Source organism: Mastacembelus armatus, chromosome 12 (assembly GCF_900324485.2).
Source record: "Mastacembelus armatus chromosome 12, fMasArm1.2, whole genome shotgun sequence".
NCBI classification, from domain to species: Eukaryota; Metazoa; Chordata; class Actinopteri; order Synbranchiformes; family Mastacembelidae; genus Mastacembelus; species Mastacembelus armatus.
The window spans coordinates 6,564,607-6,592,516 of NC_046644.1; the positions used below are offsets into that span (position 1 = coordinate 6,564,607).

Here is a 27,910-nt window from a genome sequence, read left to right on the forward strand (position 1 = left end):
ATGCTTCCTAACATCCTCCATACCATGCAGAAAGTGCTCTCCAGAGACCCTGCAAATTTAAAGAACAAACTTTGAGTGCTGGTGGACAGTGGCTCCAACAAGAAATGCTCATAGGAAGAGCTCATGTTGGTCTTTTGGCTGATTAACACTTGCAGACTTTAGGTCCAATGTCAACTGCCTGTTTATTATGAAGCAGCTACTTCACATATACCGAATGCTACATAACAGCTCAGTGTTGTATGCCCAAGTCTGGATTTAATATGTTATATTATGTTATGCTATATTATAAAATGTGAGGACCAGGACTTACTAGCATTTATAAACACATTACAGTAATGTTATTGTTGTGGATAGCCTGTCTGATGATGTGTGTACATGAGTAGATTCACCTCAGGTACTAGCCAAAGTAGTATGTGAGGTATACTTGCACCAGGTGGAAGTATTGTCATTATTTTGAGTTTATCAGGCTGCAAAGAACATTATGATATTATGTCAACTTTGTGTAGGCAGCAAAATGCTTTCAACTGTGAAATATACTGCAGAATTTATTAAAGCATCGGGTAAGAGCTTTGAGAAGCTTCATCTAATGAGCTCCAATCATTGTTTGGCTTCTGAACAATATCTTGACATGTGAGGGCCGTTAAAGAGAAATGATGTAATGTGTGGGTGTGGAGGGCCCATTTAAAGGTGTCCTTGATGGAGCTGACATCTGAGGAATAAAAGTAAAGTGATGTAACATGTGCTTTACTGATGTACTTGTACTTTTGCAGCTGAGTAACTAGTAACATTTCCAAGTAACTTGCCCAACACTGGTCAAAGCTCTCTAATGGTACTCAGGCAACACAAATGTCTCCTGGGCAGGTTTATGGTTTATGCCCCTGGAACCTCTGTCACATTAGTTACTTGAGCTCTGACTGACTGGTCTGGATGGAGCCCAGTGGCCCAGACTAATGGAGGATTATGGTTCATTCCACTGCTGCACTATCAGCATAGGAACATACAGAATACTGTCAGCCAGTTTGAGCTGAGTGTATTGCCTCTGATTATTATGAAACGTTACCTGGGTGTTTGGATCTTTTATTGCTGTAGCATGTACAGTATGTCACCAAGGCCAGAGTAGTCATTTAGACATTTAACCAACAAGTATATGTGATGGGATATCAAGCTGTGGAGCACTGCCCCTGGTGATCCAGAATTCACAAAACCACAATAATATCCATATGTCTGCCATGAAAATGGTATTATACAGTAATTTCACATTGTGCACTGAAATTATTTTTGGCAATGCGGTGTATTGGGGAAACTTCACCGGAGAGGATGAGTGGTGGCTCATTATGATAATTTGACCTTATCTGCTTGACTGCTTGAGTTTATAATCTTGAATAATCGATATGCATGTTCACAATATATGTCAAATTTAATATGCACAGTTTTTGTCTGGTTAAAGACAGAGATTAGCTCCAAAGCTACACTCATTGTTTCTAAACTGATTCACAAAAACCACCCGTGCTCTGCTTAAGATTAACCAAACACAAATTTTATTTTTCATCTTCAATATTTGCTCCCTTTACATAAATACTTACTTTTTACTATTTCACCAAGATTAACTGCACATACTCCAGACAGTATATTGTGTATTTGCATCAGTTATAATATAGGAGCAACAGGTTCACAAGTACTGTAAATGTGAAATACAACAACAGTTATATTACTCTGTTAACTTCCCACTGTCATCTGTATATTACGGTGCTGTGCAGATGGTTAAGGCACTTTAGGTGTTTTAGATTCTCATCAAAAGAACACCAACAAGTGTCTGGTTGATCCCAGGTTCATTGTCAGGACAACAAACCCATAAATATCTCACTAGATTTCATGAACAATTATTTCAGAGGTAAGAAGAACCAGGAGTCTGGCAGCAGATGGTCTGACCCCCACAGAGCCCTGATCTGTGCAGTGTGGACTCAGTCTGGGATCACATGAAGAGACAGAAACACTGGGACAGCCTGAATCTACAGTAGAACTGCAGCAGCTTCTCCAAGGTGCTGCCAAGTACCAGGAGAAACTGTGTGCAGGTCAAACCAGAGAGAACAGCTGCTGGTTTAAGGGCAAAGGGGAGAGCTGCAAATACTGATTGGATTTAGGTTTGGTTCCCTTTACTGCACTTTGGTATGAAGTTCAATAATGACACTATTTATGTCATTTATATTGCCTAAAACCTTTGCACAGTACTGCACATCTAAATTTATTTTATTCAACACATCAAGGGGTAAAAAAAAAGTAGTAGTAAGATACAAAAATAGTAAATATATGATGCATCCCATATTGGAAAGTTTATACAAAATAGCAAATAAATGTCCATTTGCTGCAAGAACAACTTAGTCGTCACTTCTCCTTTTGGGACAATATGATTTAAAACAACTGTCCCTAAATCTTTTTTGTACATACATCACAAAATGTTGGGTGTGACAACATCCAGCTATCATTTATATGCTGTGTAATTTCTCTTTGCAGAACTCCAATAAGCCTTGATATGAGCAGCTATTGATTTTTGCTGCAGGTTGACTTGTCTTAACAACTGCTGTTATGATTCATGACTTTTTCAGCAGTGTTTTATGGTTCCTTCTAAAAGCTGCAAGCAAAAAGATTTTAAAGCCGTCGATTGAAAATTGAAATTAATTAACACCAACATTTAAATTAGTTCCAAGTGTAGTTATTAATTTTGTAGTATATGTTTTTTTTTTAATGTAACTAAAGAAAGTCAGAAAATCAGTGACTGGCCAATTCAAAATTAAACTGCGCTCATTTATGTTTGTAGACAGTACTGTTCTTACTCATACCTGTGAATCTAGTTGCAGCCCAAGAGAGTGGGATTTCTGAGTTTGAAAACCAGACAGATGTAATTATTTCCCTAGTAGAATAGAAAACCCACAGGATTGTATCTCAAGGGCTTGTATGCAGCACAGCCCTAGAACTAAAGGCAGTTCATCATATAATCTTAAAAATATCTCCAAAATGAGGTAGCTCATACTTTTAAAGTACTGGTGATCCTGCCGACCTCAGCAGCAATGACCTGTGGAGATTAACAAACTCTAAAGCAGCTGAGACAAATTATTTAGTCCTTGCCAGCTTCTTCTGTTTTTGTTGAAAGGAACCGTTTGACATTTTGTAAAAACACTTTATTTATTTATTTTTTTGCCAACAGTATATGTGATGATCAGTGTCACATTAATGCTGAAGCTAAAAAATCATTTAGCATGGCACAAAATGGTAATTGCAGTAAACAGACTGACTCACTCCAAAGTTCAGGAATACTAAAAAAAACCTCTAAGGCTCAGGACTGAGTACAGTCCATACACAGACCAAACCTAAAAATGGAAAACTGTTTTTTTTTTGTTTTTTTTTTACACATTGGTACATTTTCTATGCAGTCAGCACAGCAGGTCTTTGTGAAGACAATGTCCCTGTTGGTCTGGATAATCCACAGATCACTCTGTTCACAGTTTTGCTTTGGAAATAGTCCAAAATAAATTGGACATTGTTTCTGGTGAGGTAGCTGTTAAATGTTTTAAATATTGTGCTCTGGGAAATTGCAACTGGCTATTTTTTCACTGTTTTCTGACATTTTATACAATAAGCAATTATTGGATAATGGGTGCAGGCAAATTCAAGCACAGCAAATGGAATCCCACTTCATTTAAAAGAGGTGGCAGCACAAATCTCAGAGGCTGGTGTCTGAGCAAACAAAGGCAGAATGACCTGTATGACTAAACCATGAGAAGAGAAAACAATCTTTTTGCTGTGTAGGTTAGACGACCTAATAACCAGCACAACTGTTATAACACATTATTTACTCAAAAATATAATTACGGGCACTTTGCTTCAACCAAGCTTAAACTTCCATTGTTAAAGGGGAATGAGCTGAAGAGTAAAGCACTGAATATTACTGTTCATTTCAGTTCAGTAAGTTGCTTTAATTTGCTCTTTTACTGCAGCCTTTTCCTCCAAGGCTTCTCCCACTTTTACTTCTCCCTATGTATATTATTTCCCACTATTCTAGAGGAAAATGATATGAACCAGCTGTGTTTAGTAAAATCTGGGAATATAAATACACCCAGCAAGTCAATTGGTTGATGAACAGGGGGGTATGTCAGTGATCATGTCATGTCTGTTGGCTGCACAGCATTGTGAGCTCCTGGTAGAGACGCTCTTATCTCTCCCTCTTGAACAAAGAGTTTCTCCCTGTTAAATACTGGTGGGAAACTGCAATTTAAGTCACAAATCCATTTGAACGCAATCGTAACAATGGAAACTGTGTTTTAAGTTTGGATTTTGTATTGAAAATCAAAACGGCTCTCATCTCTTCTTCAGAGTGGTGACTGTCCCAGGATAATTTTTCAGACAGTAATGGCCTACAATGACAGCAGGGGTGATGTGATAAAGAAAGATGGCTGCCTAGTTAAGACATTTAGCATTTGTTATTCATAGTACAAGATTTTGTTGTCCTAGATATGACAAAAAGTTTGCAGCGCTGACTTAAACTTGCAACTTACCCAGCAACCATGTCATGCACAGCTCCTTATCCTAATCCCATCAAAACAATTTGAAAAAATAGAGAAACGTATAGGAATGTCATGAGAATCATATTTTTTCCCATTCTTCTCAAGGCTTATAAACTTTTTTGAACTTTCAAAAAAGAAACATGAAACATCAGAGTGCAACAGCATGACTTAATCATATAAAATATACCTGCGGGGATAGACTTTCAAGGTATTTTTTTAACTTGTGCACTATTCAAATTGTAGCTATACTCCTATTTATGTTACATTACAAGAAAAATCACAAAGGCAATAGTGCAAGATGTGGTAATGCAAACAAAAATAAAACTCAGCAACAAGACATTTTTAAGTCCCTTGTCACAGTCCTGTCTTTGGAAATGTCAAGTCACAGGCAGACTTCTCTTTCTTTAGACTGTGTGTAACTGCCCAGATGTGAATATATATAGATGAAAGTCTTTTCAAGTCAACACATCTAAAACAGTTGTTTTTTCATCCATCATTTTTTCGGTGAATAAAAGCGATGACAGATGCATCAAAACAAAGCATATTTTCTAATTCTTAGTTTCAGACATTCTTTGAAAATTATTGCTGAATCCCAATACAGCGTAGGTGAATGAAACTTCACATGTGGCACTCAGTGCATTGAAAATCTTCTTTATGAATGGTGTCCCTGTTTTCACTGATGTGAGCGCCAAAAAAAAAAAAAAGGATTTTCCCAATTCACTTCCTTTTGAATTTGAGCACTAGCAAAGATTTCTTCTCCAACCCACAATACATGAAACCAAACATGTTTCTATTACACAAAAGAATGAATTCTCCAAGTAAACAACTAAATACTGCAGCAAGACTTGTAACGACACTCTAGCATTTTCTGACTTGAATCCCCATATTGATAGGAAACCCTGACACCGAGAAAGTATCTATATACAACTGATTTGCAGCAACTTTTTAAGGAACCTTGGCATGATTTCATGGGTACAAGGACCTTTTCTCCTTTGATTTCACTGGAAGAACTAGGGTCTGAATGACGCTGAGGGAAAACCTTGAACCATAGAAAAAAGTCCCTGGATGGAACACTGATCGTTCAAGTATGCTAGCATTTTTCACAGAACCATTACACACCTGGCAACAATTCCTCGTGTCAGTGTGACATTTTTTACTTTTTGTTGATCAATCCACTGAACATTATTTCCTCCTTCTGTGGAAACTGTGGCAGTGATATTGTTGCGTGTGATATTATTTCCTCCTTTGCTCCCAATGGAGAAGAGCTATAATTCCTATGGCTGCTGTAATGCTTTGTCCCTGAATGTAAACAAATGTCAAGTTTGAGAATTTGTAATTTTCTGACCTGGCTGGCATTACCTGCGCTTCCTCCTGTGTTATCACTGATCCCTTCTGTCTGGCTGGACTGTCCTTCTTGATTTACCTGACATCTCTTTGCTGACACCAGCCTTTGTTGCAGTTTCATTCTTCTCCTCATCACCAGCTTTGACTCCCCGCCTGTGTTTGAGGAGCTGGAGGAGGTAGGGAGGGGGAGAGATTGCCCCAGCTCTTCTGATTTACTGCCTGGCCTCCCTGTGACTGTGGTTCCAGGTGACAGGGGCCAAAGTCAAGCATGCAATGGGGCAGCTCCTTCTGCTTGTTAAATGAATTTTACGACTCTTGTCACATCTAGTCTCAAGTGTCTTCCCTGACTGAGCTACATGCAGGCTGTTGTCACTATGTTTAATCTTAAGAAGTGTGACAAACTATAGAGAATGCAGCAGAGGCTGAAAGCTTTCTATCAGCACTTTATACTATGGAAATGGATGAAATGTCAAACCTGGAAGCGTTTCTTGGAAACATGGTCAGCTTGTTAGGCGAATTCAATCAAAAATACGGAAATCCAGCTGTCAGTATGTGAAAGAAAAGACTGGATTGACCCATGAAAGATTATTGTGATAGCCTGCTGTTAGTTTGACCACACAAAGCTGGATACTGCAGTTGTTTTGCCGATGGCAGGAGCAAACAAAAAGAAGCAAGAAATGTGCTGTTTTGTTGTTGTTGTTGTTGTTGCTACTGTAAGTTTGTACAGAAATCTCCTAGCTCTTCTTATTATATGAATTTCAGTTACTGCTTTAAAATTAGCTGCGGAGGTTAAAGTGAAATAATTACAATATTAATTAAATTGGTCTCCTGGAGAGAGAGTGCTTTCCTTCAACGGTACATGAAACTCTTTAGGAAACTCTTTGAATTTTAAACAATCTGCTCTCTGGTAAGCTGCCTGACTGTGGAGCAGGGAATGAAATGAAAATCAATGTAAGTGAAATTTGCACTATATGGTCAAAAGTAAGTGGACAGCCAAACCTTGCACCCCTATATATGATCTAATCTGCGTGGGCACTAAAATGCTTAGTGTAAAAGTCTATTTAGGCTTTGTTCTAAAACTAAAAGCCTTGCTGAAGACAGAGTGTATCACCTCGTGCTTCCAATGTCATACTGTCATAAAACTTTCAGTAAGTCACTAAATAGTGTGACAAGGCTGAAGTGAAAGTGAAGTCAGGCTGGAGCTATTTCTTATAATGGGCTCATTCTTTAGAATTTACTGTCTTATTCAGCTCTTGTGCTTGAAACATCTGAAATAAGTACCTGCTGGAAGACTGAACACCATTTCAGGGACTAATCACAATATGAAATGATTAACGAATGTGCGACTAAATCAAATATTTCAGTGTTATGGACTGAGAAAATAACTTCAACTGAGTATTTCTAATTAGAGAAGAATGCCATTGCAGCAGGCCTTTTATTATTGCATAAAAAAAACATAATTCCAGCAATTTATAATCAGATGGAAATTAAACTCATACTGGTGCTTTTTCTCCCAGGTGTGTACAATGGGTTGAAGTCGTTCACTGCAATATTATATATATATACATATATGTCCACTCATGCTATAATGATGACCACATATACTAAACATATCCTGCACGACACCTGCATGATGGACTCGGAAGAAACGCGTAGTAAAGGGGCAGAGGGCTCCAGCACTGGCTTGTCTGCGCTAGTGGTGGTGAAGATGGAAGAAGTAGATCAACAACAAAACAAAACCGAATCTCATATTTGACCAAATCTACCTGCAGCTGTTAAACACTGCATTGGACGTTTTCTCTCTCTGTCTCTCTCTCTCTCTCCTTTTCTTTCTCCCACATGCGCGCACCTGCACACGCGCGCACACGCTTCCCCACGCAGACAGGCGCGCACACGGAAACCTGCTTGTCAATGCACTGCACAGGAGCTCCTGACAGTGCCCGTGTCTGCCTGTGATCGCTGCCTGGTGTCTCAGCCGCTCCGCTGGATGTTTGCGCAGAGGACACCTGCCGTCGCCGGTGCCTTCACCGATCCCCGCGGAACGGTCCAACTCGTCTCCGCCTCTTAACTTTTGTGTGTGACGGTTTTTGCTGTTCCGAGACTGGTGAAAAGAACCTTGTAGAGTCGGGCGTTGTTTGACTTCCAACTTGGGGCTTGATGGCACGGTTATCTGTGACAGGTTTGGAAAGTTGCACTGCGTCAGGGAGCATGGGCGCAAACTTTAAAAGCTTTTTATAATCGAGTGACAGTTTTTAGAATGAAGGCAGGTGAGTCACCCGTTGCGTGAGAGGCGCGCAGAGCTCCACGGCTCTCCAGGTCCTTGGCAGGGAAAGGCGGCACGGAGGAAGTCGTGATCTGTGCGGCGGATTGCGCTACGGAGGACGGAGGGAACGGACAGATGAGACAACATGGGTAAGTAAGTGGAGGACTGTCTCGTTTTGAAATCGCTGCTGTCAGAGAATGGAGAGCCCCGGGAGTCTTTAAATCATCACTGTGTATTAGTTGAGAGCACTTGCGCTCTTTCCAATAACAGCATGGGTTGTTTTTTCTCTTCTGGCGCATCTGTGAGTGTATAGATGTTGAGAGAATCTCCCCAGATCTTGTTCCTGCGCTGTAAGCGCGGACATCTCCAGTATTTCAGAGCACTACTTTTGTCCTGTTTTCTGTGAATATCTTCTGCTTTATTCCTGCTCAATATCAACATCTCCACTGAGAGTCATGGAGGTGAAAACATTTTTAATTACTGCATGACTGAGTGTTCATGCTTCTGAATATCAAGGGGGAGGACAGGGACAGTAATACTCGCACCTCTATGCTGTGGAAGCCCAAAATGTGAATCAGTCGATGCTGATCTGTGTGGCAGTGAGTGAAGCTAAATAATGGCTTATTATCTGTCAGGTGACGTCCTTGCCAAGTTTATTCGTATAATCTCAGCTGAGTTCAAAACGGCCGGGACGTGGTGAGATACGTCTGTTTTCTGTGGCCTCCCCCGCCTCAGCCTCCCCCCTGTCTCCCCCTTCAAAGCTCTGACATGTTTTGACTCCGTCCCATTCCTCCTATACCACCCCCCCCCCCCCCCCCCCCCCCCCCCTTATTTCCTGACAGCTCTAGGCACCTACAATCTCATCCCACACTGCCTATCACTTCCTCCATTTTGGTGACGGTGGATGCTCCAAAGCTAAATTCACGGCTCAGCCTCACAAACCCACACTTCTCTTCCATGTTTCAGGAGCTTTGCGTTCTGCAGCTCCAGTCAAAGGTTTGTGTGTGTGTGTGTGTGTGTGAGGGTGTGTGTGTGTGTGTGTGTGTGTGAGAGCTCAAACGAACAGTGGATGTTCAGATTTTCAGATTGTCACTGAATCTGCGATGAAATGATGTTGTCACTCTCAAGAAGTCTGAGGCTGCTTTAAGAAACAGCCTCACGATCTTTCATGTCCTTTATTTTTTCAGTGCAACTTTTGGGAGTGAAGGACTGACTCACAAACACAAGTCATGTTATGTTAGGACGCACAGAGAGACCTGTTTGAGTTGAAACTGCTCCATTGTCTTTCAGTTGTTGGATTTATCCATCTTTTTTTTTTTTTTTTTAATTTACGTTTCATTTTATGCTTTGGGTTCTCAAATTTGCTGAAAAGCTGGCACAGGCTGGAGGGGTGCACGGTGCCCACACATCTGTGCAGAATCGTATTATTTTCTCAAGTAATGAGCAGCTTAGTGCAGCTACTGAGCACATACTGTTACAGTTTTAATTATGTCATCACATTTACAATAAGCCAAAAATAAGTGGTTGCATTTATTAGGATATCAACAGTAAAGCTTCCTGTTTTAATTGGAAAGGGGGAGATTAGGTAAGAAAATGTGTCCAGGAGTGAAGAGTTCTACTTGAAACTAAAAATAAAAGTTGACATCAGTCTTAATCATCTAAACAGAAGGGCAGGGACAGCCTTGGCAGTGTCTAAACAGCAACTGTTCAGAGTAGCAACAAACAATTATTTTTCAATAGAGTGAAATTGTTATGATTAGTGTGAATTATGCCCTTCACAGTTTCCTTCACTTTGGTTGTTTTTGTGTTATCAAACCAACAAAAGCAGCAAGTCTTCACCTTTGAGAAGCTGGCTGACTTCTCATTTTATCTAACAATTATTTCAAAACTAGTCCCAAATACTAAAAAAAAATCAATGCAGGAATATGTTCCTGCATTGATTCATGTTAATCAGCTGTATGTGGCTTAATGTGAAATTAATATTCAGTCCTGCTTGCCACAACAGCAAACAAACAGACATTTTCCAGATTAAAGAAATTAGGGGAAAGTTAAAATATAATACAAAGTCATTGTCAACAACACGGGAGCCCGACAGCCTCCTGTCTGTGAACTGATGAAGTGGAACTGCTAAGGTAAGAGCAACAGGGCAATTACACTCAAGTAACCTTCAATTTGTTCAATAATCCATCAGTTTCCTAGAGCAGACAGAGACCGTAATTGGCCTTTGGAACAGGTTCCTAGAAAAAATAAGCTTAAAGGTAAGCTAATAAGTTTTTGGGGGAAAAACATCACCTGCAGCACAGTTTTTTTTCCCCATTCCACATCTTCAAGCTTAAGATTCAGATAATTAGAAGATCTAGCGTTATTCACAGGTTTGCCATTGGCACAAAATCACTAACTTCTCCCACTGATTTAAGATTATTATGTAGTCTTAGAGAAAAGATGTGGCTCTAGCTGCTCAGCCCTATAAATCCATTATAGTACTAATGCTGCCACATTTTAATTAGATCAAATAAAAACCGTTAATTGAAAGATGAGGTCTCTCTATCCTACAGATTAAGGCAGTTACACAGCATGCTGTTGCTGTAAACCAGTTGGTTTTACAGTGCTTCTTTCACAGCTGTGCCAAATATCATGCAGAAAAATGCTTTATGTATTTTAAAAACAAGAAGAAAAACTAACAAACCGTTGAAATGGCTGCAAATGAATAGATGAAGCTGCCAATGAGGAATTTTTCTGTCAGCGTGAGGCATGTTTCCCCATTGAGTCTGCCTGAAACTCCCTATCAGACATTTTTTGCTGCATTATAGTAATAGTCACTTCATCCCTGCCTACGCACACCATCAAATTGTCATAACACAGAATATCACGTTGAACTGTTTGACTTTGAGTGTGCCTCAAGGTCATTCATTAGAGGTTCTTTGGGACTATTTTTTAATGGCATGTATTTCAGTTTTTTGTATTTTTATTTTGTATTTTTTTATGATTTTTTTTTTTTAAGCAACTGTGAAAGACTTCTCCAAACAATGTGTCCTGCATCTTGAACTCATGCAGTGAAATATGGGCAAGGACACAAAACTGAAAAGAGTCTGGCAGTAAGCAGTGGAAGCTGAGCGTGCACACAAGAAAAAAGCCTGTGAAACAACAGACACATGATAATGGATTGTGTTATTTTGTAGATTACTGAACCACAATAGGGCCTACGTTTGGTTGTCTAGTTTTGATTATATTGACACTTTATTATTTTGTCTTGATTTGCATATTGTACAAGTCTTCCAGCTCTAAACAACAAAACATTCATTTCTCAGAGCTTCTCAAAGCGCTGATTATGGCCGTGTCTTCTCTGATCTGCCATCCCTGTGGTGAGGGTTTGGTTAAGTTCAGGCAAATAAAACTGCTTAGTTAAGATTAGGGGAAGAATTTGGACATGGTTAAAAGAAAGCAACAACGATTTTGCCGGTGGTGTAAAAGTCACATTAAAACAGCATAACTCTCAATCTGCCTTTATATGAGTCTTTATTCACCTGGCCACAGGCGTCACTTGTCAGAAAAAGACAAAGAGAGCTCGTTTTAAATGTAATAAGCAGCAATTGAATTTAAAGTTCCCTAATGTATATGGAATAACCAAAATAGAAACAAATGAGTTATTTTGAGCCCATCAGTCATAATAAGAAGCTGATTTAGGGATTACGTCTTCAGGGCCATGAAACAAATGACCATTCTGTCAGTTTTTGGGAAGCAGGAAAAGTATAAAGTAGCAGATGACATGTGGAGGGAAGCATAGATAGAAATATATTTTTTAAATTACATGTTGATGTTCTTCCAGAAAAATAAGATGTGCAGAATTCATGCATGTCCTTCTTATCCCAGTGCTAAATATAAAGAATTATTCTCTTTCACAAAGACTTGTGACAGTATTGACATCTCTCTTTTATATTACTTCTCCTTTATAGTAATTAGAATGAATATAACACTTTGAACCCAAAGCTGGCTCTTCAGCTACAGCAGCATCAAGTTAACTCAGTGACTAAGTAGACAAGTCCCTTTTGTGAAATTAACAAACATCTCCAAGGCAGCCTTAAACAAAGGCACAATTCATCACAACATAACACATTATAGCCCTTGTGATGAATCATATGTACTTAATGCTGACGTGAAGGATATTTTGACAAATTTGTTTAAGTCTGCCTTGGAGATGTTGAGGCTGTGTTTGAAGCTACACCCACGAGAAGACCATAGGAGGGCAGCCACCTGGAGTTATTTCTATGACTCTGGTCACAATGGACCGCCAATTTGGGCTCAAAATGAGGTCATTTCAGCAATTTAGAAAACTGCTTTGCAGCAGAAAGAGTAAATGAAATGACATTCTTCTAGGAATCTTTTTATGATTTACCATTGAGTCTGTGAGAATATAGTCCAGATTGAGGGAATTCAGAGTATCTGCATATAAAATGTTTGATAGAAATGTATCAAATTTATGTTTTTATGTGCAGTTATCATTTCTGAAGGATTTGTGCCTGCAAGTGGGAAGCAAAACCTTTGCAAAAGAATGCAAGGAATCTCCTCATGTCTATGATATTTTCATCCACATACAATCCTGGCATACAGGCCACTGTAAGAACCAGTAGAAATAAAGTCACTACTCCATGATTCTGATAACTAGCATCCAAGAGTTGATTTCTCAAAGTACAATGAGCCTGTTACAATGTACAGCAGAAATAAATTGGGTCTGATGCACTTTGGGGTTGACTAATCACTGGCATAAGGGGCAGAATTCTGATTAAAAATAATCATTGATCCATGCTCCTGAATGGGTGGATATAACCCGTGACACTTCTGACCTTTGCTGATTACCAGCAACTCCCAACACACACACACACACACACACACATATACTCGTCATCCATGATGTCAACTCCTCAGCCTTTACAGCCTCACTGTGGCCAGCTTAAACGTCTCAGTTTGTGCTGATCTTTTGACATCAGCACTCATATCGATCAATGCAGCTCTTAGACTCTCTGTAAGGAAGCCAATAACCTGTGTGTGTGTGTACATGTGTGCATATATGTGTGGGTCTATAGGCAAGAGTCAGTGAAGCATGTGGTGGTATCTGTGGTATTATGACCCTATGAAGAGTTTTAGCTGTCACGTTTTGACAGACTGAGTCCAGATGTTTTGTGACCTGGGTATAAAAGTTGAAGATTTGGTGATAAGGCTGATTTACTAGGTGCCACTATCAGAGAGGCAACCTATTTGTCTCATTTGGTTCACTGCTGCATGAGGCGGTGGTTAGTGCGCGATGAGCTACGTCTCCCCTTATAAGGTGGCTGTTTAAATTAAGACACCTCAAAGGCAGATTTCACTCCAACCTAACTGCACTGTGCTTCTAAAATGTAATTAAAATAGCTCTCATTGTACTTTCATCATTTTTTGGGGAGGGAATCATTACGTTTTTTTTTTCATTGTTATAGCCAAGCAATTAAGCTTCTGACAGTTTTTAGAAATATAAGAAGTACAGTAGATGGATAAAACATATTAGGACAAAACTAAAACCTGTACACGGTTTCATAACTTTCATAATTATCGGTTGCTTGTTCTATCTTTCATGGATCTGACATGAACACTTTGTCAGATCAAAACACTGCAGTAATAGATAATTAAAGTTTTAATGGGATATAAAACAGTGCCCTCACATCTCTTAAGTACCCTAGAGTTACACCCTCTCTGCTATTGTTTTCTCTTTTCAACCAGTGTATAATATCTACCAGGCAGCACAGTAGCTGAGACAAGAGAAACCAGAACAAGAACAGTTCCTCAAAAGACATGCTTTTCTGAGTGGACTTCCATCCAACACGCTTCATTAAGGTTGCCTTTTTCCACAGCGGGCGGCTTTCATTGCCACGCAAAACCTGCAGGTGCAAAAATGCTGACATTGAAAATAACCAATTATGCTTTGTAAAGGTCTTCCTCTTTGCAAATATATTTTTAGTGCGTGGTTTCCATAAATAGGCTATTACATGTCTTAGAAAACTGTTTTTGAGTTTGAGCTGTTTGCCTATAAAAATCATGCTTTACTTCAAAAATTAGAATCAAAATTCATCACTCAAATGTTAAATCACAGAAGTGATAATAACCATGTTACTGATTACAATGATGGACTTAAAAAGTATAATCTCCAGTATATTTCATAGTATGATATATTATGAAAAGTAGTTTCTGGCTCTACACATCTCTGCTTATATTACTAGGCAACATCGACATTTTACAGCATCGAATCGCTTTCACAGGGGTGCCTTTAAAATTGTGGGAAATTTTGAAACTGGAAGAAAAAATTGGGGAAAAAAAATTGACATGTTTTTTTAAGTCTGAACATACTCGAATTACTGAAATTATAAGAACACAGAATAGCACTCATTCTCAGCTCCTATTGTTAAAAGTGTCCTTCCAGCAGAGATAACGTTGTAGCTCTGTCTCACAAAGGCAGGCTGCCTCTCTCTCTCCTCCCCCTCTGTCACACACACGTTCAGAAATGTTTGATTTCTGTTGCTCCCTCTCTTTCCCTGTGACACTCTAACCTGCGGCTTTCCTGGCTTTCTTTATTTGCTGTTTATTACATTTCCTCTCTCCCTCTCTCCATTTCCCCTGCAGCAGTCCCTCAGACCTGCAGGCTGCTAGCTTCACTCTAGGTAACAGAGCTTATTATAGTAGTAATTTCTTCCTTCCACCTGCCCTTTGTTGATTTGGATGCAAATATAAAAAACATTTCAAACTAAATTTGTGTAGGTTTTACTGAGGGTCTTTATCACCTTCATTTTATTGGTTACACAAACAGGTGGTTGGTTATACTGTGTGACTAGTGATCTACATCTACCATCCAATCAGAACCAAGAATTCTCAGTGGCACTGGTTTAAATGAGAGTGATAAAGTGTACAATCGGTGGACATGGCTGCCAGCACCGCTTCCCTGCTCTTACAGCGATAAGTTGATGCTATAGTCAGTTTGCTTTGTGGATAAATAAGAATTCTATAAATCTTATGTTGCTAATACCATTGATCGGGAATGCTAATGCTTAATCAATACACCTAATCATGCCTTTCGGTCTTTAAGTGGTAATAACTTAGGCCTATCTCTTTTTCCTATAAAGTGACCAGCAGGCAAATCAAGAGCAAGTGCTCAATCTTCATTCCTCTGCACTTGAGAGACCACAATTACTGCATCTGTAACAAATCTAGATAGAATAAATGAGGTAAAAAAGTTGACTGCTCATTTCATTTCAATTTTTAATGGATGCTGCCCCATTTAAGCTGTATTTTGCTATTACTGGTGTGATATTAACCAGTTAAACCCTAGTTTCCATATATATTGCTCCAGCTGTACAGTATAGGGCATATTTGGGCAGCTCCTCCTATCTCCGCATGTGTGTGCAGTTCCAGCAGTAGTAAAATAAGCTTTTATCATAAATCAGCCATTTTATACTGCTTCATGCTTTTGCTGTGAGTTGAAATTACAACTTACTCCAATTTTCAAATTAATGGGCATAAAATAATGGGTTTTAAGTGTGTAAAAGGTACTTCATTTCAATATTGTAATGCCAGTGTGTCCAATCACTCACAGTTGCATGATGGGCCTTGTGACTGGTAATATGTCACATAGTGTGCCCTGAAAGTATTTTTAATTTTATGTGCCTTAAATCTGAGTGAACACACTCAATAATGTCATATATCACACATGCCGTAGCACCCTAGAATTTTGCTTGCCTAAGCTCAATCGCACATTGCACACTTTAAAACCCTTGGCTGCTGCGTCAGACAGGAAGACAGTAGGGAAATAAAGGGAGGGCAGGACATGTGGTTGGAGGAAATAAGTTCATCCCTGGGATCTATAAAAATGCATAATATCATATAGAATGATGTCATTTGTCTTTAGGCTAAAGCCTCCTGGTTCTGTAGTGATTAGACTCCCAAAATTACGCCTTATTTTTGATCCATGTACACATATTTTCAGGTTTGGGAGATCATAAAGATTAAAAATGTACAACTTATGCAGAAGTGGAAACAAAATCTGCAAACACCACATACAGGTATACAATGAGTTCACATCCAAAAATGCTGATTTTATTTTTCTTTCAGTCAATAACCTTGAAAGACACCCACACCCTTACAGTTAATGTATGTAACCTGTGGTACAGTAGACCATTTAATAAGAAATACTAGACATATTTCGTTTTCTTGCGCACTTTTCATTTCTTTGAAGTGCCCCAGTGTGCGCCCTTAGCACTGTTGGCCAACCCACTTGGGCACTCTGGGTAATAGCCTTTGCATCAGTGCTCAGAGCACCATGCATTCAAATGAAATATCAACTTGTCGCACCGCCAAGGAAGACGACAGCTGACTCTGCTGGGCCTGCCAGGATCCACTCTATCCTCAGGGGGGGAAGCGGTCTCACTTTTATTGGATTTCAAAGAGGTTGCCATTGGAATCTGACCTTAGCTGAGGTAATTGGGAATAAGATATATTTTAGGAAATTATATAATAATTTAACTTTTGCAGTTTTGTGCCTTTGCAAGCCCATTTTAGTTGACATTTAGTGTGAACATTTGTGTCTAACTTCAGCAACCTTGTCCCTGTCGGTGAGTTGTTGAGCCCAGGGGGAAAAGCAGAGCACAGCACCTTCTTTAATTGATATTTATGGGCTGCAATTGCATCCTTATCAGACGCAAATTGTGTTGAGGCATTATATACAGTAAAATAAAAAGCAATCTGCACCAGTTCAGCTTCGAGGTACAACTACGCATCTTGTTCTTCTCTAGGAGTACTGTTCCATATGCTGAGGTGCAATGCCAACTAAAAGTGTACCTTTAACTGACTTCAATCCAGGCTTCACTATTGCAAAAACACACAGTTGTGAAAGGGGGAGTGTACTGACAGAGGTTAAGTTGCATTATCACCTTATCTCTGCTTCAGGGTCTAGGGACAAATCTAGTAGCATAAATACCCCAATATCATTATTATTCAAAGTACATTGTGGTGAAGGAAGGCAGCACATTTTGACTAGGAATAATGGCTGAAATACCAAAGGACAATGTTATAGGAGTGCAATGTTAAACTGATGAAGTACTCTTTTTAATATAGGATTTAATCCAGATTTTTATTACAGCTTTAACTTCAGATTCAATTTAAGTGAGGTCACCAACATTCTGGGCTCAAATTTAGCTGAGGATTAACCAGGGATACAGTTTTTAGAAGATGGAAGCAGTAATTTGTTGGCTAAGTAAGTATTATAGGCAGATTCCTTTCAGAAAAATTAGAGATAAGCTCAATCCAATTAAGTTCTATAACAAAAATGAATCTCTGCTACAGTATCATAGGACTCTTCCACTGCTGTTCATTTTAACTGTGGAATAAGTGAAGAAAACACACTTAATACTTGAAAACCCATTAGAATAGATTTCCCCTTGTGGTAATTCAGCTGAAGTTTACTTCTGCAGCATTCTACTTTTTCAAATCTCCAATATTGCACATCTGCAAGATATGAAACCCTCTGGCTCTGATTGGACATGCTGTATAAGACTAAGATGTCAGATTCAGGAAAAACAAATGTGCATTTTAGTATGGGAGATTTGAGAGTAATGCCTTCCTAAATTGTGATTGGAGTGTTTAATTTATATTTAACTCTCTAAATTAATTATTTTTATAAAATCAAATTTTGACTTGTGGTTTTTCCATAAATGATGACGTCAAGAGACATCTTTTAATTTGTAGTATGGCATGCAGTAGTTTTCCCATAATAGTCGTGAGCAAAGAAAAGGAGATATTTTTACAGTGTGCACTGAGCATCTGATACATGAAAGCAGAGGAAAACCAGAGGGATGCCTGCTCATAACGCACATTTAATGATTCGATAATCAATCTGTACTAAAGTGAAAGTCTCTTTTCATTCTGCACTGTAAAGCCTCCCATGGGAGCCTGGTTTAAACATGTCCAGTGGGTTTTTATTACCCCTCTGTCTAAGCAGGAATCCATGCTGAACCAATGTGTGCTAATTAAAGATGCTGTCATGCGGAGGCGTCAATGAGCCATTGGCTGAATATTATGGCTTTCTATCACATTGTACAGCCTGGAGTTTTGTAAAATATGTCTGAATCCCCCTGTACATTTTTTTAATGGCACATTCACGCAACAACTCAAATATAGTTTTATTGATATGACATAGTAAGGTTTCCCTGAGGGTTCACAAAGTCCCTTCTAAATGCTCTAATGGGATTGTCATTTAGAGAAAACTGATGACTGTGTGTAGTACTATGGAAGCTTGGCCAGTTCACAGAGTACCTAATGGAGGTGATGAAAGTGGCAGCACTTGTACAGTATTGCTCAGAGGACACAAGGGATTTATTTATAGCACACATTTTCACCTAGTGTGTATCTTAACTCATTCTCATCTACTCGGTATCACAAGGTCTCATTTACTGCCTGTATTGCCTTACTTCTTTCTGCTGCCCCTCGTTTTCCTTGCATTCTGCCATATTAATAGAAATGAATATGTTTATTTGTCAGTCTGGTTGTTAGTTAGCAGAAAATCATAGACCTATTATCCATGACTAAGTTTTGGCACCTTTAAGCGTTTTTGCTATTTTAACTGTTGAACTACACTTGATATAAAATTATCTGCATGTATCCTAGGGCTATCTATCAGTGTGTTTATTTTGCTGCTGACTCAGATACACATGGATAATTTTTTGACATTTTCTATTATTAAAATAAATTAAGAGGTTTGTGCAGCCGTGGTGAAGGTATATGCTGTTTGAGTGTTTTCTAGCAATTAAAGGTAATTGTCACTGGGATACATCTATTAAGATTGTGCAATGGTATGCTTTCAAGCACAGACAGTAATTAATGTTACACAGGAGAGAAGAACCTGCAACTAGAGTAATAGGTGCAATTTTCATTCTTGTAATCCAAATAAATGTAAAGAACCATAACCCCCGAAACCAAGTCACATTGTGAATTTGTCATGCTGTTGGTCCTCTTATTCTGTCATCTAATTACTTCAGTGAAGAAAGTTCAGTGGCAAGGGCCGCTAAACAAATTCCAAAACAAAACATTAATTTCAAAAATGTATAATGAGGAAATTCAGTCACTGGTAAAATGTCATTTTCAACAGATTAAACTCAATTTTTTGTGTTTGTTCTTGTTTGGTAATTTCATGGTACAAACTTGCTTTAGGTATAGCATAATGACATTGCTTCTGATTAATGTATATCACGAAGGACAGCGTATGTTTGCTCCTCATTCCGGCATTTGTCACAGTGCTGTGTGACACCCTGTAAGTTGTAGTGTAATGATGCATAACAATAATATGCATATTGTATGCCAGACAATGGAAGGAATTTTCTACTGTTTACTTTACAGCTTACAACTGGTTATCACTCAGAAATGACAGGTGATTGTTAGAATTAGGTGGCTGGGGTTTGGGGTTTTGTACTGTATGAGGTAATAGTGGCTATGGTAAAGGAGCAAGAGAATGCATTATGTCAATGAGGGTCCTCACAAATCTACCACTAAAACATTTTGTGGTGTACATATAAGTCTGCTCTTTCTAAGTACAGTTTTGTGCACAGCTTACATCAAGTCAACTGTTCATAAGTTATATTTGTATGCATGAATTCATGCTAATGTTTAATCATGAGGAGCATGATTTCCTTATTCTGCCAATGTCTTTTCTCATATTGGCAACCACTGTGTAAGAATTATCTGCTTGTAGCCTAAAGATACAAAGACTGAGCAACTCAAGCACCATTTGATATTGTCATGAAACTTATATATTAAAAATAACATTGAATATAATTACCTTCAGTAATCTCACAAAGGCACTTAGCAAACAAATGATAGATCTTCTACCATTCGAATTACAAACTCCATACCTGTGGCAACATTTAATATTAAAAAAACACTAGACCCTGAAACCTCCTATAATATAAAGCACCTAATTAGATCCCTGTTGCAACAACTGCTTTATGCATGCACACAATGCACCTCATCATCTCTGTTTTTACCCATGTCCTTCTCAGAAACACTGCACCCTGTCCAAACAAAATTATCACCCTCCATCCTTTTGTGCCTTTGTAGACTAGTTTAATGGTCAAATCTGTCGCAGTAAAGTAGCTGCTGCAAAACTGGACACAAGAGCAGAAAGGTGCCTCGGGTGAGTTGAAAGTACATTTGAAAGAAAAATTGTCATGAGAGATGAATATCCTTAGTTTGAGCATTACTCAGATTGAGACCAGAAGAAAGCCCTGGGTCAAGGATGTGTCCCTTGACATATAGCGCAGTCAAAATCTATTAGGACAGTGACACATCTTTTATCGTTTTGGCTCTGTACTGCAGCATGTAGAATTTAAAACCAAATGAGACTATAAGGTTAAAGGACTGACTGTCAACTTCAATTTGAGGGTGTTTACATTAGATGGCCATCTTTGACCGTCAAGAACATTCCACTTTTGGCACAAGTCCTAAACTGTTCACACAGTATGGACATAAGCATCATCAAACATCCTTAAGGCAGAACCTTTTTCGGAATGCATTTACATGGATTGTAGTGATTAAGAAATTTAAGTTATTTATATTAACACCTTGCATGAAACAGATTTCATCACGAGTGATAAAAATTTGGATGATCTGTTGTTGAAACAAGTTTTAGTTTTGAAGTGCTCTTCTGTGATTTTCATTAGCAAGCTGCAATTGTTCAGTATCAGGTTTATAATGTGAGCATCACAATATGGAACCGTGCACCTGTGCACCAATTAAATGGCTGTTATTGAATCAGAATCAGAATCAGAATCAGAATGAGCTTTATTGCCAAGTGAGTGTGCACACACACACACACAAGGAATTTGTTTTGGTACGGGGGGGGGGGGGGGGGGGGGGGGGGGGGTACTCCAGTGCAAACAGACATAAATACAAATGCTACAAAGGGTCAAACAGTAAACATAAATGCTACAGAAATGCTACAAAAAACTAAAAGACTAAGAGAAAAATGCACAGATAACCTGAGAAACAGGATGAAAGGGGAACTAATTGCTGTGCAAAGAGCAAGAAGGTGCAAGTGTCATAGTGCAGGTGGTGGAAGGGAATGGTGGAGAGCTACGAGTTTAAGAGTTGGATGGCCTGAGGGAAGAAGCTTCCTTTGTGCCGGGCTGTCTTGATGTTTGGAGCTCTGAAGCGCCGGCCAGACGGTAAGAGCTGGAAGAGGTGGTGACTCGGGTGGGTGGCATCCAGAGTGATTTTCCGAGCTCTTTTTCTCACTCTGGAGGTGAACAGGACTTGGAGGGTGGGTAGGGTAACACCGATGATCTTCTCAGCGGTCCGGACTGTCCTCTGAAGTCTTCGGATGTCTGATTTAGAGGCAGAACTAAACCAGACAGTGATGGAGGAGCACAGGACCGACTCGATGACCGCTGAGTAGAACTGGGTCAGCAGCGTCTGTGGAAGGTTGAACTTCTTCAGCTGGCGCAGGAAGTACAACCTCTGCTGGGCCTTCTTCGTGATGGAGTCGATGTGGAAGTTCCACTTCAGGTCCTGAGAGATGGTGGTGCCCAGGAACCTGAATGACTCCACTAGTGCCACAGTGCTGTTCATAATGGTGAGAGGGGGGTGGGTGGGGGCATTTCTCCTGAAGTCCACAACCATCTCCACTGTTTTGAGCGTGTTTAGCTCCAAGTTGTTGTGACTGCACCAGCGAGCCAGCTGCTCCACCTCCTGTCTGTATGCAGACTCTTCACCGTCCTGGATGAGACCAATGACAGTGGTGTCATCTGCAAACTTCAGGAGTTTCACAGAGGAGTCACAGGAGGTGCAGTCGTTTGTGTAGAGGGAGAAGAGCAGTGGGGAGAGAACACACCCCTGGGGGGCGCCGGTGCTGGTGATGCGGGAGCCAGAAGTAAATTTCCCCATCCTCACTAGCTGTTGCCTATCCGTCAGGAAGCTTGTAATCCACTGACAGGTGGAGTCAGGAACAGAGAGCTGGGAGAGTTTATTCTGGAGGAGTGATGGGATGATGGTGTTGAATGCTGAGCTGAAGTCCACAAACAGAATCCTTACATAAGTCCCTGGTTTGTCCAGATGTTGCAGGATGTAGTGCAGCCCCATATTGACTGCATCATCCACGGACCGATTGGATCGGTAGGCAAACTGCAGGGGGTCCAGGAAGGGTCCAGTGACGTTCTTCAGATGGGCCAACACCAGTCTTTCAAAGGACTTCATGACCACGGATGTCAGAGCCACTGGTCTGTAGTCGTTGAGTCCTGTGATTTTTGGCTTCTTGGGGATGGGAATGATGGTGGAGCGTTTGAAGCATGCAGGGACTTCACACAGCTCCAGTGATCTGTTGAAGATCAGAGAGAAGATGGGAGCCAGCTGGTCAGCACAGGTTCTGAGGCATGATGGTGAAACCCCATCTGGTCCTGGTGCTTTCCTTCTCTTCTGCTTCCTGAAGAGCCGACACACATCGTCCACACTGGTCTGAAGTATCAGAGCGGGGGAGAGGGGGTTGATGGATGGAGGTATTAATGGTTGCTCTGGAGGACAATCAGAGCGGGTGGGGGGTGATTCAAATCTGCAATAAAACTCATTCAGATCGTTCACCAGCGTTTGATTGCCTATTGAGGAGGAGGATGGAGTCCTATAGTTGGTTATTGTCCTCAGGCCTCTCCACACTGAAGCAGAGTCGTTAGCTGTAAACTGGTTTTCCAGCTTTTTGGAGTAGCTCCTCTTAGCTGCTCTGATCTCCTTATTCAGTGTGTTCCTGGCCTGATTATACAAGACCCGATCACCACTTCTGTAGGCATCTCCTTTGGCTTTACGAAGCTGTCTGAGTTTTCCAGAGAACCATGGTTTGTCGTTGTTGTATGTTAAGAAGGTCCGGGTGGGAATGCACATGTCCTCACAGAAACTGATGTAAGATGTAACAGAGTCCGTGAGTTCATCCAGGTTTGTGGCAGCAGCTTGAAAAACACTCCAGTCAGTGCATTCAAAGCAGGCCTGTAGCTCCTGCTCTGTTTCCCTGGTCCATCTCTTGACAGTTCTCACTACAGGCTTAGCAGATTTAAGCTTTTGCCTGTATGTTGGTATGAGGTGGACCAGACAGTGGTCAGAGAGTCCTAAAGCTGCTCTGGGGACGGCGTGATATGCATCCTTTATTGTGGTGTAGCAGTGGTCCAGAATATTGCCCTCCCTGGTGGGGCACTTGATGTGCTGCTTGAATTTGGGCAGTTCGTGGCTCAAGTGTGCTTTATTAAAGTCTCCGAGGATGATAAAAACAGAGTCCGGGTGTTGCTGCTCCGTGTTTGCGATCTCCTCAGCCAGCTGATGCAGCGCGTCGCACACGCGCGCTTGCGGGGGAATGTAAACACTGACCAGAACGCACGAGGAAAACTCCCGCGGTGAGTAGAAGGGTTTACAGTTAATGAAAAGTGCTTCCAGGTCAGGACAGCAGATCTTCTTCAACACTGTTGCATCTGTACACCACCTCTCATTGATGTAAAAGCATGTCCCACCACCGCGCGATTTCCCCGTTGCGTCTGAGTTGCGGTCCGCTCTGATCAGCTGGAATCCGGGCAGATGGAGCGCGCTGTCCGGTATGGCTCCATTAAGCCAGGTCTCCGTGAAACACAGAGCAGCAGAGTTCGAAAAGTCCTTGTTTATCCGGATAAGCAGGTGTATTTCGTCCATCTTGTTGGGTAGCGAGCGGAGATTCGCCAGGTGTATGCTGGGCAGCGCTGTCCTGAGGCCGCGCTGACGAAGTTTCACCAGCGCACCAGCGCGCTTCCCGCGTTTGCGCTTTCTGAGAAGCGCAGCTGCTCCGCCAGCTAAAACGCTCCACAAAACGTCCGAATGTGCAAAAATTGGAGGAAAAATATCCTGGGAGTGCTGCCGAATGCTTAGCAGTTCAGCCCGAGTGAAACTTAATAAGTTACAGAAACAAAGTGCAGGACAAACTAACAAAAATAACAAAACAACTGGAGAGCTCCAGACCGAGGCATCTGAAGCTCAGTAAACCATTATTATGTCCCAAACCTTTGTAGTCGTGATTACAGTAATTAACATGGAGCAGAACAAGGTTAAGGGAAAAATAATTTAAATATGTTTATGTACCCTCTGGTCTACTGGTTGTTCACCCTATTTGAAGCATATGTATGGGTGTGATGTGATTGATATGATGTGGTGATTCTGTTCATATTGGCTTGACTTTGTCACCCACATAGAGGTTAGTACCACTATGTGACTCATAGTGAACAGCACAGGACCCAAACTTGACCCATGAGGAACTTCTTAATGAAGTAGGAGGAGCTCAGTTTGTGAATTACCTACAGTAACACTATAAACTGGATCATAAAGAGAATATGTCTGAAGTGAATCATTAAGACTATGGCACTGCTGTTACCCTAGTTTCATTTTGTACTAAACTCTGATCTTCCACTGGATGGAGGATGGTAAAAGCTTCTTAAAATGGGAATAGCTGGCATCTGTCTTATCTCAGAAAAATGAGGTGGAGAGTGCTAATACCTCTGCAAGTAAAATCATGTCTAACTCTGAGATTTAAAAAAGTGATTTTTTTCTTTTACAAAGTGAAAAATGCATCTGTTTCTCTTTGGGCAGTGCAGTAGTTTGTCCTGTTGCCTCACAGCAGGAGGGTTCTGGGTTTGAGCCTACGGCTGACTGGGGTCTTTTAATGTGGAGTTGGCATGTTCTCCCTGTGCCTGCGTGGGTTTTCTCTGGCTACTGTGGCTTCCTCCCACAGTCCAAACACATGCAGGTTAGGTTGATTGGTGAATGTAAATTACCCGTAGTTGTGAAGTTGAGTGTGAATGTTTGTCTCTCTGTGTATCAGCCTTGTGACAGACTGGCGTTCGCCCAATGTCAGCTGGGATCGGCTCCAGTCTTGCCCCCACCCCCCCCCCCAAACGACACTGTACAGTAGTGATATAGAATGGATGACTGGTTTTCCTTTTCAAATCAACAGAAGTCAAATGGGTCTTGAAAATAGTAGCAAACATTAAAAAAGAAAGAAAAAAAGAAAGGTTTGTGTTAATTTGCAGAAAGAACTTTCACATTGTTCTCTGAAATGTCTCAAACTCTTAGTTCTTAGTTGCTTTATAACTAAGCAGTGTCTTGATATTTTAAGCCTTAAAAAAATATATTTCTAGATGCTCATCATCTTTGAGAACTAAATGTTCAGAATATTAATGTCTGAGTAGAGCAACATCTCAGAAAGAGCATTTTTGAAGAAAAAGCAGCATCATGACCTGTGATCACTGGAAGACTAAAATACTTCCTTAATAATAATAATAATACTTAACACCGAATATAACTGCTTTTAGAATGAGTGCTAGTGTTGAAATGTTCCTTGTCTAATTTGAAATGAGAAGAAAGGACTTATTCTGAAATTAATCTTATATCCCTTATCCAGTAGAGAGTCACTGGGGCTGGAACCAACCCAAGCTGACACTGGGAGAGCGGCCGGATAAACACAGATTGCCTGTCTGGATCTATGCATTGTATATTTTAATACAGCAGATTTGTGCATAGGTATTTTTAAACTGCAGTAAGCTTTTATGATCATTCCCTGGAGAATATTGTTTTTAAGCTACCTGAGAGTTTTATTTTTTATTTACACAGTTAACTAGAAGAACCTAAATGATTTCTCATAAGCTTTGAATTTTTTTTCTTGCAAAATGATACTGAATTTTCTTTTTGTCAAAATACGACTTGATCCTCAAAAAACTTTTCTCTTTCCATCTCTCTCTATCATATATTGTCTTATAGGTCCATGGCTGTGTGAAGGACGACTGCCTCACCTCCTTTTACCTCTCCTCCTCCTCTTGCGGGCTCCCTTGTTGTTCAGCTTTGGTGAGCGCACCTGCCCCAATAGCTGTCGATGTGAGGGGAAAACTGTCCATTGTGATTCATCTGGATTCTTAGATGTCCCAGAAAACATCTCCATAGGCTGCCAGGGCCTTTCATTGCGCTACAATGAACTCCACACCCTTCTACCATATCAATTTGCTCACCTCAGCCAGCTTCTCTGGATATACTTGGATCACAATCAGATATCAGCTGTCGACAGCCGAGCATTTCAGGGGGTCCGCAGGCTTAAAGAGCTAATACTGAGCTCCAACAGGATCACATCCCTGCACAATTCAACATTCCATGGAATTCCCAATCTTCGTAATCTGGACTTGTCCTACAACAAATTAGAAGTCCTGCAGCCAGGTCAATTCCATGGCTTACGAAAACTTCAAAGCCTACACCTACGCTCAAATGGTCTCTCAAACATCCCGATTCGAGCATTCCTGGAATGTCGAAGTTTGGAGTTTCTGGATTTGGGCTACAATCGAATCAAGGCTCTCACCCGCACAACATTTTTGGGGCTGCAGAAGTTGATGGAGTTGCATCTGGAGCACAACCAGTTCTCACGGATCAACTTCTTTCTGTTTCCACGCTTAGCCAACCTGAGATCACTTTATCTGCAGTGGAACCGGATTAAGGTGGTTAACCAGGGTCTTCCATGGACTTGGTATACCCTGCAGAAACTTGATCTATCTGGAAATGAAATCCAGACCCTGGACCCAGCTGTATTTCACTGCCTTCCCAATCTTCAAGTCCTTAACCTGGAATCCAACAAATTGTCCAGTGTGTCTCAGGAGGCAGTGTCAGCATGGATCTCACTGACCTCCATCAGCCTTGCTGGAAATATGTGGGACTGTGGAACTGGCATATGCCCCCTTGTGGCTTGGTTGAGGAATTTTCGGGGCAGTAAAGACACCACTATGATATGCAGCAGCCCAAAGTATCTGCAGGGAGAAAAAATCATGGAAGCGACAAGAAACCATGGTATTTGTGAGGAAACTGATTACATTCTGACTGAAACACCCTCGCCAACATCAGAGCTGATTTCTGAAGCCACTGCTGAACCAACCTTTCCCCCTACTAGTGGTTCTCCACCCATGCCCTCAACCAGCACCTTTGCTCCTCCTCCACCATTCAAACCCCGACCTATTCCTCATCCTACCTTTCCAGGCCATATGAGCAAGGACCCAAGAGACTCAGTTGCTCGTGCTCGACCCACTCATATACCACCCCTGGAGATGGAGCACATGACTCTGCACAAAGTGGTGGTGGGCAGTGTGGCACTCTTCTTCACCATGTCCCTAATCTTGACAATTATCTATGTGTTGTGGCGGCGCTACCCAGGTGCAACCAGATTGCTGCAACAGCGATCCATGGTGGGTCGGAAGCGTCGCAAAAAGAGTCCAGAGCCAGAACAGAACCTGAGCACCCAGCTCCAAGAATATTACATGAGCTACAACCCTGCTGCCACACCAGATGCATTGGAGGTGCTAGGCAATGGCACTGGTTCCTGCACTTGCACAATTTCTGGCTCCAGGGAGTGTGAGGTATGACCCATCGCATCAGCCTAAAAATAAAACTCAAAATCAAAATAAAAGGCTCAACAGAGAGGTAAATCCTTTATCAATTATGCCCTGTAAAAAGACACTCTTTAATTACAGTTAAGCATGGTCTGTGTAACATATATCAGTTTGATTTTCTATATAAAAGAGAAAACAAAAAATTCAAAAATTGGATTGTGTTTTCCATTTGTTAGATCAATTTATAATTAATTATCCTGGAGATGTTGAAAAAAATGTGACTATTGGAGTATTGTTATTTCTATTCAAGCTTCAGAAGG

At 40.7% G+C, this 27,910-nt stretch overlaps 1 protein-coding gene across 1 annotated transcript in view; it reads left to right on the forward strand.

The window, feature by feature from the left end:
* Positions 1-27,910, forward strand: part of lrrtm4l1 (leucine rich repeat transmembrane neuronal 4 like 1) — a 113,090-nt gene that overhangs the window by 58,429 nt on the left and 26,751 nt on the right. The window contains exon 3 of the mRNA XM_026297780.1: positions 25,987-27,617. Within this exon, the coding sequence (XP_026153565.1) occupies positions 25,987-27,617 (1,631 nt within the window). The remainder of the gene's footprint in view (positions 1-25,986; positions 27,618-27,910) is intronic.